This window comes from Cardiocondyla obscurior, linkage group LG07 (assembly GCF_019399895.1).
Source record: "Cardiocondyla obscurior isolate alpha-2009 linkage group LG07, Cobs3.1, whole genome shotgun sequence".
Classification (NCBI taxonomy): Eukaryota; Metazoa; Arthropoda; class Insecta; order Hymenoptera; family Formicidae; genus Cardiocondyla; species Cardiocondyla obscurior.
Window position 1 is genome coordinate 6,695,182 of NC_091870.1, and position 16,496 is coordinate 6,711,677.

At 43.7% G+C, this 16,496-nt stretch overlaps 1 protein-coding gene across 13 annotated transcripts in view; it reads right to left on the reverse strand.

The window, feature by feature from the left end:
- Unc-115a (Uncoordinated 115a) overlaps positions 1 to 13,558 on the reverse strand; it is a 24,194-nt gene extending 10,636 nt beyond the window's left edge. For 12 of the 13 annotated variants that reach the window (XM_070659484.1, XM_070659481.1, XM_070659486.1 and 9 more), the window contains exons 1-5: positions 8,752 to 10,825; positions 2,357 to 2,517; positions 2,053 to 2,218; positions 1,069 to 1,300; positions 437 to 755 (exon numbers count right to left, since the gene is read on the reverse strand). In XM_070659484.1, coding sequence (XP_070515585.1) covers positions 437 to 755; positions 1,069 to 1,300; positions 2,053 to 2,218; positions 2,357 to 2,517; positions 8,752 to 8,851 — 978 coding nt within the window. In that variant the 5' untranslated portion in view covers positions 8,852 to 10,825. Of the gene's footprint in view, positions 1 to 436; positions 756 to 1,068; positions 1,301 to 2,052; positions 2,219 to 2,356; positions 2,518 to 8,751; positions 10,826 to 13,350 lie in introns of those variants that run through there. The other variant, XM_070659482.1, reaches the window with a different exon arrangement.
- Between the last annotated feature and the right edge of the window lie 2,938 nt (positions 13,559 to 16,496).

The window sequence follows — 16,496 nt, forward strand, 5'->3', positions numbered from 1 at the left end:
GCATGGTGTGTGTCGAGTCTCACACGAAGCGCCAACCGCCGAGGACTCAGGGAGAAACGCGCCCCGCAACTTTTTCCCTCGTTCTCGACGGCCGGGAGGCAGTCACCTACGCTAGCCGCCGTCGTCGCAACAAATGCTATTCTGCCTTTCAGTGTATACACATTAAATAGCCTGCTTTAAGACACAAATAATATTACATTAATATGAATTATGCTGTTAATCCATAAAATCGATGGCCTTTATCATTACTCAACGTTATATCCAAACAGTTAGACACATTAGGATGCTACAATCGCTTCAGAATTTTCATAGTTAAATTAAAGAAAAATAAATAAGCTTCTGCGGAAATTCAAATCAATTATAATACATAAATGTACAGAATAAATACGTTTAGACAGTGATTCTTTTTTTATTATGTGATGCATTTCGGACTTACCTGCATTTCAGAAGCGCTGCTGGAAATTCGCTCCGATTCTCGATGCTGCGGAGTGTGAGCGTCTCCGTGTCCGTTTACGATACCATTGGGTCCGGTGGGTCCTGGCCCGCAGCGTGGGTGCCATATAGCGGCACCCTGCAGGTACATTTCCTCTCCGTCGCCAAACGGATCGCCGCATTTCGTGCAACGCGCGCAGGTCGGATGGAAATGATGATTGTCGCCGGCCTGCAAAACTTTGCCACTGATGTAACGGTTGCAATAGGCGCATTTTACTCCAAACTGCTTCTGATAATCTTTCTCGCAGTAAGGCACGCCGTCTCTGTCGAGAAAAACAATTTAATGCAAACTGTCACGTCATTTAAATCCTATCGTTTTTATTTTATTTTATTTTTACTATTCTTGCCCAGACTTAAAAGTTTTGAAGTTAAAATGTAAAACAGATTAAAAAAATATATTTATATATTCGATTGCACTTTCTTGGCAATTTGTTAAACGTACTAAATTTACTAAAAATTTTATTTTTAAACTTTTCCAATATTATGACTGTCGAATCTCGTAAGAAAAGTCATATTTTTAGAATATTTATATTTATAGATTTTCTATGTAAAGATAAATCGATGCGAGAGACTCACTTTCCCATATATTCCCCATGAAGAACAGTGTCACAGCTGTGACACTTGAAGCACCATACGTGCCATTGACGATCGAGCGCAACCAATGCCTGACCTTCTCTCAATTGGTTTCCACAACCGGCGCAGGCACCAGGATCAGCGTGACTGCCGCCTTTGGTACCGGCGCTATTACTGATCGGAGTAGAGGCTTCGCGAACCGGGATACCAACGCATCGATGACATAGCGCTTGACCTGTAAAATCATAGTAAAAATGAATAAGATTCAACGACAGATCTCGAAACATCTTCATTAACCTTTGCGCTGCGTGCCAATTGACTCGATTTGTATTGAAATTTATCATTCGAATTCATTTATTACCACCAATTTTTTTTTATTTCAAAGAAGTTGATTCAATTGAGATATTGACGTGATAAATTGAAATGCATTCGATTTGTTAACAACTAATAAAAATATAAATTTTTGTATTAATTACTTTTTTTTTAATTTAAATAATAACGAATGGCGTTAAATTTCATTTTCTTAACAACTTTCTTGACGAAAGAACTAGATGTGAAATCCAGCGTAATTTACACGTAACGTTCAATCGGCCTTAATTTCTTGGAAATGGGTGACATGCACCGTTATAGTACACGATAAAGTAATGCACGTCATGCCGGATTTTTACCTTTGGCCGCATAATTGTTACAAGGACATACGTAGTAGACGCACGGCCTTGTTACGGTGGAGCAACGATAATGCCCAAGTGGCAATTTGCTTTAACAGGTTGACCCCTGTCGCTAATTGTGAAAGCTACACCAAAGAATACACCGGTTACGCGGCAATTCGGCATGCATCGCAATCCACAATTGATCGAATTGTCGACTATTTGAACTCGGCAAATCTTTCAGGCGTTCTTCCCGATGAAAAACGGATCGGACGTCGCCTCGATTTGGCCTTTGAACGAAGCCTTTGACGAGTCGAGGGGTAATTGCTTCCTCACGTACCTTGAACGAGGGACACTTTTGTTCCCTGTCCCAGCAACGGCTGCCGACATCTTTGGCAATGGAAACAATTTGGGTGAAACGCGTGCTTCTCGCCGGCTGTCACCACGTCACCCTCCACATACTCCCCGCAACCGGCACATCGCGTGCCCCAGCGCTCCCGATAATCCTGATAAGTAAAATAACGAACGCATTGAACTTTCCGCTCCCGCCTCTTGTCAACAAAAAGCTTCTCTGGACTTTATTGTACTTAAAAAAAAAATATAAAAAAAATCTAAGAGACGATCAGTTAAGATAAGAGACTTACCTTCGTGCAATAGTAGGAACCCTCACGTGCGAAGAAGCCACCTTGCGCCAAGCTGGCGTTGCACTGGGCGCATTTGAAGCATCCTATGTGAAAGTATTTATCCTGCACTCGTAGGACTTCCCCACTGCACTTCTTCTTACAAGATTGACAAAACGTTTTCCCTTAAAAAGAAAAAAAAAAGTATTAATAAATAAGAAGAACGTTCGTTATTTAATAAGTATTTCTTCGCGGATAAATTCTCGTTGCTTCAGCCTCGCGATTCAATATCTCGCAATGACTCGAGGAACAAATGTAGAAAATTAGAATAAAACTGTAAAACTTTTAGTATTTTAACATGTACAGATAAAAATGTACTTTTATCATAACTCGCTGCATAATTATGCTCGTAATAAAAATTCTACCGTGCAGCGCGATAAGACGTATAAAATTTATCAAGTAGTCAACGTGTAATAAAACGGTTGATAATAGCACAAATCTTTTTTTTTTGTCCGGGAATGTATGAGGCGCAAGCTAAAAATAACGGGATGACATTGTGTGAGTCATACACCTGCTCGTCCGTGCGTGTCGATCATTTGAGATTTCTTTGAGTGCATTTACGCCGACAACGGCGGCTCGCATCTCCCGCGCGGCTCTCCTCAAAGTACACGGCAACTTTCAGCGGTTGCGTAACACACCTGTCGCCGGATGAAAGGGTGCGGTGCAATGCTCGGCTTCAGGAAGCGGATCACCGTGCCTAATAATATTCGCTATTGAAACGATTTGGATTAAGTCCAGAATAATCCGATTGTCGACGGATCGATGCCCGGAGCAGCTTCGATCGCAAAGCCAAATGGTAAATTAAAGAGCGAGACAGTTAATTCAGATTGCGCGTTGCACGTAACGACTCTCATAATTAATTACAAACGCTCGAGATTGTTTTGAGAAATTTTATATATTTTTTTTTTTGTTTTTTTCTTTCTTTTTAACGATTACCTACATTTTCTGCATCTCCTTTTGAAAATAGAGCACCGCAATTAATTGATAGTGACTCACTCTTGCACTTTAACGCGCGCGCGTTTGTTATTACCCGCGAATTATGTTCGTGACACTCGTGCTGTGCTCGATTTGTACGTGTCGCGAATTAAATATCGTGATCGATCGAAATGAACACGTCAGCCGAAACACGAGCGTGGCGTGCTTCCGGCACAAATATTCGTGTAAGCCCGAGCAACGTAGATGCATTTATTCATTAGGTGCTCGGATTTCGGATAGAATTTAATCGGCGCCTAGTAGTCGCCTCCGCGCTTTCTTCTCTGTATCACGCTATTCTTTATTATGCGAGCAATGACTGGCTCGGCGGAGAAAGAGAGAGTAATTTATTTCGCCAAGTGACGCAACTCTGAACGAATCCCGCCGCATGTTACGGTGAATTGAGCGTACTCGCTTCCGTCACAGCAAGTGTACATCGCGGAAGTGTCCCAAGAGCAATTAAACAACGGGAAAAAAAAAAAAAAATAAATAATAACGCGACTGCTAGCGAGCGAACGAAGGAAAACTTGCTCTGGGACAAGTGTTTTCGTCCCGATCGATGATTCAACTGCTAGGAGGCGCCTTTATTGAGTTATCGGTTGTTTTTAACGGTTTTCCGCGATAAATTACCGGCCTATCTCCGCGGTGCCGCTACCGCGTGGTCGGATCGCATCGCGTGAAATGTCAGGCGGGGATGTGCGCTTTCTCGTGGGCGCAGTCAATATTTCGAGAGGCAGGACTAATGATCTACCTCCGTTAGTGTTCCCTGCACCGAATCCAGAGCCGTTCCGCAGAATCCCGCTTTCGTTTCGTTTCATATTAACTAAATAACATCCTACAATTAGGTGCGAACGCAAGAGCGTCAAGAGACTGTGACGAATGACGATAAGAACTGACCGCAAAAGCCGCAGATATCATGTAGTTACCGTTAACGAGCTTGATAATCGACGATAGTGCATGTTCACACTTTTATTTGTTATTCTCGGGTGATACGCGTGTTAAAAATAACAGCGTCAAAAAATGACGGCTCTTATCTAAATGTGAATGTATCTGTATAGAAATAATCGTTTAACACGCGCACCTATGAATTATCAATTATCAATTTCCGCTCGCAAGTTTACGCGTTACATCATTACGGTATAATTGAAAGGTAATTGAAGCGCAGCAGTTTAACACTTTCGTTAGAGCGAATTTAACCGTGAGTGATAATTAAATTTTTAATTCTCCGTTTGGGAGTCGTTCAAAGCTCGCAAAGCTGATTTTAAGAACAAGACATTTGACGTTTGTATTAAAATTAAATAATCGCGCTGAAGCAAATACTTAAATTTGTATTTTTCTTTTTTTTTCGGATTTATAATAGAAAAGCAGTGACAGGTAGAACAAACGGAAAGCGGCCGGAATATCTGAACGTTGTGGGATCCTTGACATCAAAAATGACACTTTCGATTGCGGATTCCGTCAATGTCCATAATACCGAGAACTTGCAGCACGACAGATAAAACGTAATCTAGCGAATGAAATAATTTCTTAAGATTGTACGCGTTACAATCATTCTCTATTATTGATAAGAGATTATTAATTTTAACTTGAATTTAATTTCGTTCCATTTCTTTAATTGTAAAAATTAAAAAAAAAAAAGACAAGATTAAATCGAGATCGTAGTTAATTTGCAATGGCAAAAATGAGCGTTAGAATTAACACTTCCGGCTTGAAACGATACGCGTTGCTGTCGCTCTCTTTATCTCTAATTCTCGCTGCAACAGGAAGAGCTCGAATAGAATCGAAACTCATAACGCGAGCTGGCGTTTAATCAAACGGGGCCACTCGTCCATGAAGTGACACACCCTCGTCTGCGCGTCGCATGTCGTTTAATTTATGGCACGCTTCAACTGGGGCGAAAAATCTGTTGCCAGAAAAAAAAAAAGAGAGAGAAAAAAAAAAAAAAAAAAAAAGAAAACGATAGCTCGACAGGCACAACTCGCGGGCGAGCGATAACGGAATTTATCGTCCCCGCGATTCGCGCGCGAAACGTGTCAACGAACCTCATCGTGTGCGATAACATTGTATCGATGTCACGTGCAGTACGTTCGGGGGAAGGAAAAAAAAAAGGGGGGAGAAGATAATAAAGCAGCACCGCTCATATGACTTTTCGACAACGGAAGAAAATTGAAAATCTTCCGCACAAATAATCGCAGAAACAATCCTACGACTGCGACACGACTAGTGCACGGCTGTGCAAATTACATGGTTTCGAAGCGAAGAAGAAATCCCGAGTCATAATGTACCGCGTGTCTTCACCACGTCGCTAATTAGTAACTCAATATTGGGATTGCTTTCGCGTTTGAAATACGCCGCGTCACCTGGGCGTGAGTGAAATAGGCAGCTTCCCGTCGCACGAAGCTCTCATTCGGGCCAAGACTACATTTTTTCCCTGGCTACATTTTTCCCTTCGACGCGAATTCACGTAACCGCGATGCATGTACCGAGGATCGAGGTGAATTTCCCAACGGCCTCGAAATTCCCCGCGTCTGTCGTAACGGAGTCAACAAAATCGAAATCAATTGAAGAATAAGGTCCCGTCACTTATCGCGGCTGCTCTACGTAGATGCCCGTGCTCGGCAACGTGGTATGTTAATATGATTCATAAGTGGTCTAAGTAGGATGTGGCAAAGTGGGGTCAAACGCGGCCGACCCTGGGCTGCCCCTGGTCCTCTCACTCGCTGCACTCTGGGTCATAAAATCGAATGTTAATCGACCGTGCAACAATCGCCCGCCGATTGCAATCTGATCACCGCGCATTTTTCCTTCCCTCGCGCACCGAGCGACGGCCCGTCACAGCCGACGCAATATTTATTATATTAATTTTCACGCTGCACATTCGGTTTATATCTTCGCGAGGTTTCAGAACGCGTATCGGGTCAAGTTAATTCGTACGAGGGAAAATTTGGAACGCTGACAACATCCACGTAGAAGATAGTACTTAATGAATCACGTGGAAAATATCTAGGCGTCTAAAATCGTACTTCTGGGAAGCGATTATTTGTATTTAAAAAGCCGCAGCGGTTACGATATTCGTGTAACGAGACCGTGCAAAATTGTATTCTGTTTATAAAAAATGCAAGTCGCGGCTGCAATAAACGTGACTTTATATAACGCTGTGATTCAAAGATAATGCTCACGTAGCGTGATACGACAGAAAAGCACGTGCTGGATTTCGTTTAAATTCGCACGAAGCATGCACTCGAGAGAACATCTGCAGGACTGCTATGTCAGTGAATAAATTTTTAATTATTCGCCTCCCTACTTAAGAAAACTAAGTTTCATGGGAGATTAAGTTTACAGTTGTAAGAAAAAGTGAATCGAGCAAAATAAATGACTAACAATAAGTGCTAGACGTCGTAGACGAGGAATCTCGAGTTCGAAACCGACTGTCTCTATTTTTTTCCGATTTTCCTACATAATTACATACCCGATTCGACGATTACTTGTTAAAAAATAATCCCGAATAAATCTGTACATACGTCTACAATAATTTGATATTTCAAATACGCAAACTAACTCAATAATGCAATGATAATAATTGCAGTTGGTTATCGCACAGTTATAACGTATTACATCATCGGATATGCAAAAATAAAAATTTCTCGTATCGCGAATGCCCTACAGTTTTTATCCGACCGTTTCGTGCACGGTTTAAAGGCTCTGTATGTAATGCACGATGTACAAATGTTATTGCGTTGCGACATCGCTCGCGGGGACTGATGGCACATGATGCAACGTGTGGAAATACATATTTCGGCGCGTGTTCATTGTATGAAAATTGGCCGGCGACTAGTTAATAATACATGAAGCCGGTAATTAGTTCTCCCACGGCGAGCGCTGAGGTAACTGCATTACAAAATGTTCACACTTACATTCGCGATGCGCGCGCGACTTTCATTGTAGTCGATACCGCGGACAAGCGCCAATTATTACATCCTGAAGCGAAAGAATTCCCGCACGAGCCGACCGTTTCGCCAGTTAATTCGACGATGCTGCATCAACGGGAAACGAGCACTTCGCGCTTTTAAACTGTTCTCACCGGCTTTTCATAAATCGACCATCGCGTGATCTCTCCCGGGGAACTTTTTCACCCGTCAAAGTTAAAGCGTGCAAATTGCCGCGTGCGTTAAATATGAATTTAAGACCGCCTGGTTCGAGGATAAAAAAAAAAAATAATTCTCTTTAACATCGGATCTCTTGAATACCTGACGTATTAATTTGAGGACGCGTTATTGGGCGTTGACAGGGAATAATCGTGGGAAGTAATGCCACGTCGTTTCGTCGTCACGCGAAACGCAAACAAGATTCCGATAGGCGTTTCTGGCCGCGGTGAGGAATGCATTTCTTTCGTTGCAGCATCGGGACGGTTAAAAATGTCCTCGGCGGCGACGGCGTCGTCACGTTCTTCGGAATTTGTCCCGTCACGAGCGTCGAAAATCGTGACGAGGGAGGTATTCGTGGCCGAGCGAGGCGGCCGTCGTAATATGCAAATAATCTTGCCGGATCTCCCGGATATCGCGGCGTTTCGCGTGGCGTCGCACGAGGTGCCTCTCGCATCGTGTAATTTAAGCAGTCGAGCCGTGTCGCCGCGATACGTTAAACCAGTCGTGAGGCAAGTTGATAAGACCGGGCCGGATGATCGGCGGACGTCGTAAAATACCGTGGCGACCGGCGGAACCGATCTCGCATTATCGCGTCGGGTTTTCTCGTCAGGACTCTCTCTTTCTCCGCGTTCCCGGGGCTTCAACCTCCGCGTAGTACAAAAAGCGAAACCTATCCGTCTAGTCGATCGTAATTATTTTACGTTTAATTAACAGTTTGTTGAAAATTAAATGCGCGCGCCGTCCCGATAACAGTGCTAATGGGATTTCGAAGATTAATGAATATTGATACAATAAATATCGCGATGTACGCGGCATTCAGCCATTATCGTCGCCGTTCGGCCGAGGTCTGCCCACCCAATTTCTCGTATTATCCATCGGCCATTATGCGGACCAGGCGCAATGAGATAGTGGTAATGGGAAAACGATTGCCAAATTGAAAGATAACAATATTGCGGGAGATACGAGACGCTGTCGAGAGTTCACCGCTGGCGTTCGCGAGATCTTCGAAAATACGTGGCAGCAAACAACGAAGCTGCCGCTCGAAATCAATTGCGCTATTAATAATTTAAAAATCCGCCTGGTCATCGGCGATTTCGCAGACTTGTGAAGACGAGGGGGAGGGAGGGGAGGGGGAAGGGGGACCGACCGTCGAAGTGAAAAGGAGCGGTCTTCGCTCGCGGAACAGAAGCGGCGGAAATGACTGGCCGATCTTTACCGGCGGACAGTATCCGAGAGCCTTACCTTTCTTCAAAGGTTTTTGCTTGTGCTGGTCGACAGCGTCTTTCTTGATCCCCGCCTTGCTTTCACTCGCTATCAAGCTCTCGCTCGTCTTTGACTTCATCGCGCCCGCCGCCTGGGCGTTGCGTAACTTTCAGGGACACGAGCCGCGCCAGCACACGCACCACTTCTCCGCGTTTACTTTCCAAGAAAAGATACCGATAAGATAGCACTCGCAATTAGACGATCGGCACGCGATTCGGCCGTAGGTCGGAATTCGACTCGAGGCAGCCGGCCGCGTCTCCGGTCCAGCGGGCCTCGGGTCTATTACGAGATCGCTCGGACGAAACTCGCGGGCGACTGTACGTGGACCATAACACCTGCGTCTCGACGGACCCGAGACCGAAGACTTCGTTTTACCGTTTCGGTCAAGTATTTCGCACGCGACACCACGCGTTATACGAGTCGCGCACGTCGCTTAACGTTACTCGCGATTACGAGATATCAATTTTTACGGAGGGCGATTACGTTGTTTGTCGAGGATGAAGTATTCCGATGATAATGCAGCTAATTTTTTCGGGTGAAACAAAAATTCGTTCTGCGTCTTATGGTAATTTCTTTTTTTTTGTGCCGCTTAACTGATTGCCCGCCGGGGGGGGAACAAGCTTGAATTTTTCGAAACGTTGGCTCCGAACGGCGCGAGAAATGTCCACGTGACGCGAGATCGCGATGTACATACCGATATGAACACCGCGACTGCCGATCGTCGACTGCCGACCAGTTTGCCACCAGTAGTGCCGCTGGTGTGGAGATCCGCGCCTCGTCATGTCCCAATTGTCAACCGGTATAGTCAGCGCAGATAATACTCACTTTCACGGTCGACTCCACCCGAAGAGTCTAATCGCGCGAGGCGACTTTGCACCTTTTCGATCTTGCTCTTTGTACCTCGCCGCAGCACGTTTCTCTCTCCCTACCTTCGATAATCCGCTAATGCACATTTGCGAACAATAATCGAAATCGTCGCGGGAAATCGTTAGAAAAATGCCTTCGTAAAATCTGCGGGCTTAAACTATTTTTCATTCGACTCGCAAGGAAGCACAGATACTTGGCAATTAGATACTTGATTATTTTTTATAGCTCAGATACTTGGAATTGAAAGTAGTTTAAAAAAAACGAGGTTTTTAAAAATTTTTTTTTGTGACAGAAAGATGATGTTAACGATATTTATGTATAGCTGTATAATAATTTTTAAATGGAATCATTGCATAAGGCTTTAATCCAGTTAGATGGGAAAATGTCCAGCGCCTGTCACAATTTTATTATCATATATACACACGACGCCCTAATTCCGTCAGTTTAAACTAGTTTCACATTTAAAAGGATTATGCGACTAATACTACAATAAGAAATATGACGTGACGTTTTTTATTTTTTTTTGAAACTGCCTAATTACTCAAGTTGTCGCGATAAACGGTTTAGTAGTTGAATCGATTACGTAAAAATAAAAAAGAAAAAAAAGAAAAAATTCCGACGCGAGGAGAGCAGATAATTTCTCGCACAAATTTCTCGATGATAAAATTACGATAGGTTGCTATTTATAATTATGTCTCGCTAATTAATGGGCGTTATGTTGCAACTGTTCTACAACTTCGGGAGTCACATTACATCTCCCGAGATAGAATGGCTTAAGTCGATGGCATGGCATCGTTCTGCATCACACGCACGAATAAATATCCTGAAATACTGAGATCCAGGATGTGTAAAAAAAAAAGAAAAAAAAAAACGTGCGTTCTCTTAGTCAAATAATCTAATTATTTCTTTCCGCGAAGATGCAACACTGGACAACTCTAGATTTGTGACAATTAATTATTATTATTATTATATTATCAAATATATTAAAAAAAAAAATAAAATAAAATAAAATAAAAGGAGACCTTTGCAAGAACGCCATATAAATAAAAAATTTCAATTACGCCTCTCATTAAAAGTATATTTGCAATTTTCGAGAAGCTTGATACGAAAGTAGGCCTGGCATCGTTTCCGGGTTAAAAACGGGCGTTTCGACCGACAAGAAATTAGGGGTGTCTTCACCCTAGGCAGTCTCCGTCAAGGGAACTGAGAATTCCCCTTCGGAAGGTGCAGCTTGGGGGGATACGTATAGATTAGCGACGTTTGCAGTTTTGTACGAAACGCGTCCAGCATTAACGGCATCTCGGAGGGTCGGAGGCTCTCGTGTACGTAAACGTGTCAACGTAGACCGAGAAGAGGATCAATATCGCGCGTCAATATCGTTTGCTCCGAATTGATGCGCTTCGTTCGTCGTTAACTGATCTATTATGTAAACGCCTTCTCGTGCGTGAAATGGCCGCCTCACGTGTAAAGTCGTCGCGTAAGGTGTACATTGCGAGATCGACGGCCACGTAATGTCGCGGATCGGAGTTACGATCGCGAGCGATTGTAATATAATCGGCGAACGAGCTGGAAGACGGGAGATTGACATAAAAAAAAAAACGGATATGATCCGCACGGTCGATTATACGTTACAAAAGGCGCTTCTAATTCATATACGTTATTAGGAACAAATTAAATTAATTAATTTTTTCTTTTTTTAATTTTGCAATCTTGACATAAAAAAAAAAACGGATATGATCCGCACGGTCGATTATACGTTACAAAAGGCGCTTCTAATTAATGTACGTTATTAGAAACAAATTAAATTAATTAATTTTTTCTTTTTTTAATTTTGCAATCTTTACTCTTCCTGATATTCTTTTTCATTGCTACAGTTGTCTCAATTAGAAAGCGTCTCGCGGAAAGTAGGAGGCTACGAAAACGTCCGCAGTGCCACGCGCGATGCGGTGCACCGGTCGCGTGGGTGGGCGGGTGATGCACAATTGCAGAGAGCGAATTACGTGCCCGTCGGCGGCGTCTCGTCGGGGTCGCCGGCTCCTTCGTAGACACTAACCGGTCCTGGCGTAATTGCGATCGCGAACAATAATTCGCGCGAGCGAGGGCGGACGGATGTACGCGCGACTTCGCTTTACCGCGCGGCGGATCGCGAAGATGAATCGCGGCTGCGTCGGCAGCTGGAAGACGAAAGCAAGCCTCTGGCGAACGCAGTTAAATACAGATCGAATCTGGCGTTTTAAAAAATAATCCCGCGACTTATCGCGTGACGTTTCGTCCCAGAGAAAAACGTGAGCTCGTTAAAATGTTAATTTATTACCGAGTTTCCGACGTTCGCTTTTTTTTTTTTTTTTTTAAACTGATTCCAGGCATCAACGGCATCATTAGCGACGTTCATTCACGAGCGATCGGCACGTGCCGCGGCATTCACGAATTGTCGGAGGCGCGTCGCGATCAATTGCATTTGTATGCAAACTCGAAGCGCGCGTTATGGTCTTACTCATTTATAGTACGAAAATGAAATGAGTCGAAACGATAAAAGACACTTGAAAGTTGAAAAAGACTTGAGTGGTATTTTACGTCGATCAGTTTTGTAATTTGCTTTCGATGCTTGGATTAAGTGATAATTTGTCTATTCCGATTACTACAGGCCGGCATTATATTGAAACTAGACGGATTAAAAAATTTATTTTCTTTTTAATTACTAGTCTACGAAAATTGCAACGTACTTTGTCCAGCTATTTTATTTTCGGTACACATCCTGATCCAGTTTTCGCGGAGTACATTTCTGGACCAGACAGATCTAACTACGCCGGCTCTAAAACTAAGTACATGACTCTAGAAATAAATACGGTGGACAATCGAGAAGAGAAAACCGGAGAGGCTAATGGATCGAGTGAGTCTATAATATTCACGGAAACCTGATCGCCATGAACGGCGCCGCCAGAGCGAACAAAAAACGGGGGAGCGCGAGAGAAGGACGGTTTTACTTTGCGCGTCTACGATCGGAAAATAGGGAGGAAACGCGTCCCTAGAACAGAGAAAAGGGGCGAACGAGAGCGATAGGAGGAATCGAAACTCATCGCACGAGCGCGTCGCGTGAAAATTCGATTGTGCGAACGAGGAAACGAGAATGAAAGAGAGAAAGAAAAGTGAACCCACGCACGAGACGAACAAGAGAGGGAGGGAAGGGGGGAGGGAGGGGGAGAGACGACACAAGAGGCAAGGGGGCACATGCTTACGCACGGCGCGTACATACGCGCGACGTGTGGGAGAGAGAAGGGAGGGTGGAGGGGAAGGCTCGCCCTAGAAAACGTCAAACCGACGGATTCACCTATTTATAGACCACCGAGTGAGTTCGCGGTACGAGCCATTCGGAAAACATTCGCCGCGCTCGCGAGAATTGCCGAGGGACGGAACGCGAGCGTGAAAATCAGACGGAAACCGCGCCGCGCAGAGGCGTATTCCGCTTCCTATGTACGCGAGCGAACGGACGATCGGGACGCCGCATTCCTTCCCTCTTCGCTCTTCCTCGCGCCCGTGGCGCTTTTCGCTGGCGAGTCGGTGGACGTCCGCCGACGCGAAAGAGCAGGATGAACGACAGGGGAAAGAAGGAGAAAAAAAAAGAACTCATGGGCGAGGAAGAGGGAAAGAAGCGAGGCGCCCAGCCGGCGTTCGGCCGATCTCGCCGCGTTTGTGAAATCGAGCTGTACTCACCCATCTTCGGGAGCGGCCCGTGCTGCGAGCTGCGGAACGGCGGCGGTGTCCTCGTCTCGTCCGGATCACACGTTCATAGCACAGCACACTGGGCGATGAGGCGGGCTCACGTGACGCGCGTTTCACTTAGGAAATCGCGGAAAAAGACGAGCGACGTTCCTGCCACGGTACGCAGGACGTCCGACATTGCGGAGCCGCGACGTGTGTACCCGCGGCACCGACCGTGGCGCGAGTGAGTCGCGCAAGCGCGTTCGCAAGCCGGCCATGCTCGCGGGCGCTAAATCCGAACGACCAAGCGACCGACTCGCGTCGTGACGATTATTTCATCTGCCCTTTTTTTTTAACATTTGCGTAACTTTAAAAGTCATTACGGTATTCCGTCGCACTTGCTTCGTCTCGAATGATACTTTTCGTTGTTCTTACCAAGCGACTGACTCGTATCGTGACGATTATTTTATCTACCCTGACGAGCTCTTTTCTCTTTAACATTTGCGTAACTTTAAAAATCATTACGGTATTCCGTCGCACTTGCTTGACTTTGAATGATATTTTTCGTTGTTCTTAAGTAAAAAGAAGCTACAGACACAAATCATATTTAAAATCAAGTTCGTATTTAAAAAAAAGAAAAAAAAATACGAGTAATTTTTTTATAATTGTAATAAATATAATAAATATGTACGTAACATTTTTAAGGAATATTTATATTCTTCGCGATTAAGTGGATAAAATATACGTGGCTTTGTAAACGTACAGTATGTCCATCTGGTGCAATGTTACGAAATAAGTCTCTGCATTTAATATGACTTTATCGTTGTGTGATACTAATTTTATCTGCTTCACGAGCTCTCCTCTTTAATATTTGTGTAACTCTAAAAGTCATGACGGTATTCTGTCGCACTTGCTTCACTTTAAAAGATATTTCTCGTTGTTCTTAAATAAAAAGAAGTTACAGACACAAATCATATTTAAGATCAAGTTCGTATTTGAAAAAAATTAAAATACAAGTAATTTTTTATATTTATAATAAATGTAATAAATATGTACGTAATATTTTTAAGGGATATTTATAATTCTTCGCGATAAAATGGATAAAATATACGTGGTTTTGTAAACGTACAGTATGTCCATCTGGTGCAATATTACGAAATAAGGTCTGCATATAACATGACTTTATCGTTGTGTGATACTAACGTTATATTTACTAGGCATCAATAATTCAGTTTTCTTTTAAAATAATTAATTAAAAAAATGTTATGTTAGTAAAGTAGAGAAATGAGTTCTATAAAAAAAAAAAAAAACATTTGATAACAAAATTATGATTTGCATGCATGTAAGTAAAATATAAGTAATACAATATTACTAGCTAATAAAGCAATTAATTAATAGTTTTTACAAAACAGTAATTCCTTTTATAAGCTTTAAAAATTACAATCGACATTTATGAGATTCAATTTGCATTACGCATAGTAAATACGGATTCCATTAGCATCGTCAAACAATCGTTAATTTCGCGAGTCGTGAGATGTGAACAATACGTTACCGCAGAGTACAGAATTATTTCAATTTTAACGTCGGCGCGCTGAGCAGACTAACGTCAATACGAGAATCGTTTGATTCGTGCGCCTTATCGAGCGGCGAATAAACGTGTCGGTTTGCAAAAAATAAGAAAAAAAAAAAAAGACAGAAAAGAAAAAAGAAAAATCGTTTTACCAAGTTATCACGCTCGCTCATCTATCGCGCTATTGTCGAAGTGTCTCTCGAATCGTTTGGGGTAAAAATATGAGTAACAGTCCTGGTAATAGTCTCGTAAAGAGGGCTTTACAGGATCGTAACTTTCAAGCGGCGCGGTTCGTGCAGCGAAGTCGTAAAAAGCCTATTATCTAAGGAGCTCGTTTGGCCGGCGTCCGGTTCGATAAATCTAATATAATTATTTCGTTCGCGTCGTGCCTCGCCTTATTATCTGGTCAGGCTGATTCTTTCTCAGCTGCTGGACGTAGCCAACGTTACCCCGAAATTTCTCTCTCTTCCGGCTCGATCGCGGTAAAAATAAAAAAAAAAATAAAAGAAAACCGAATTACAATGTAAATCGTTATCGATTACCGGGCCCAGGCATTGTGGCGCGGATGGCGCGTTAATCAACGTTTTCGGCTGGGAGGGGTGAGGGAGGAAAAAGCATGAGTGACGTAACGGCGAGCTAATAACGCAAATACGGGCCGGATATATCCGCGAAAGGTGAAGTAAACCCACCGGGCGGCGCGCAACCGGCGGCGGCGCGGCGGTGTGGCGGTTAATAGGACCACCCGTAGTCGCTGCTCTAATACCGGTACGATTAAATGCAGACAGGATATTAAACCCGCGCTCTATACAGGCGCGACCGTAATACATTTTGACAATGCATCGCCGAGGCAATAAAGTAAAATCGTAAACCTCTCTCGCTCCGCGCTTGAATCCGCGGGCGCGAGCGCGATGCTCCGCGGTGGAAAACAATTTAGAAAACGCCTCGGCTTCTGTCGCTCGAGTTACGACGTTCGCGCGGCCGTGAACCGCAACACTTCGCCTCGGCGTTACTGCGCTAGAATATGAAATTGATGATTCAGAGAAGGCTCGTTGAATAAGCAACGTTAAAAATGCAATTAGATGAATTATTTGTTAATTAACGAAGTTTGTTATTTAAATTAATGTACAGCTTTATTCCGCTTGTAAGTGAAAAAACGTGATTCTTTATCACGGAGTAGACTTATTGGAAATTTTTTTTTTTTGCCGTAACATTTTGATAAGCCGCGTTATCGAAACGGCGCGAGTTATTTGGAATTTTCCAGCTACCCCCGACGGCCGAGGATCGGTTCAATCTCGCGTTGACCCGAGGGCAAAAAATTACTGTATATAATAAACGAAGTTCGTGTAGCGCGTTAATTACATTTAATTTGTCGCTTCGTCCGCACGCTTTTGGGCGGTAAAGTTTGGGACCGTTCACGGACGGAACGACTGAACCCACTGCTGTTATATCGTCGGGGTCGCGGCGGCTTAACTGAAACTCGAGCCAGCAGATCTAATGGTCGCCAGCGGTAAGTCATCACGTACAGGCCCCTTTTCGGGTTATGCCGCGGCGAAAAAGCGGAATCAAAGTTGCCAGCACGCGAAAACGT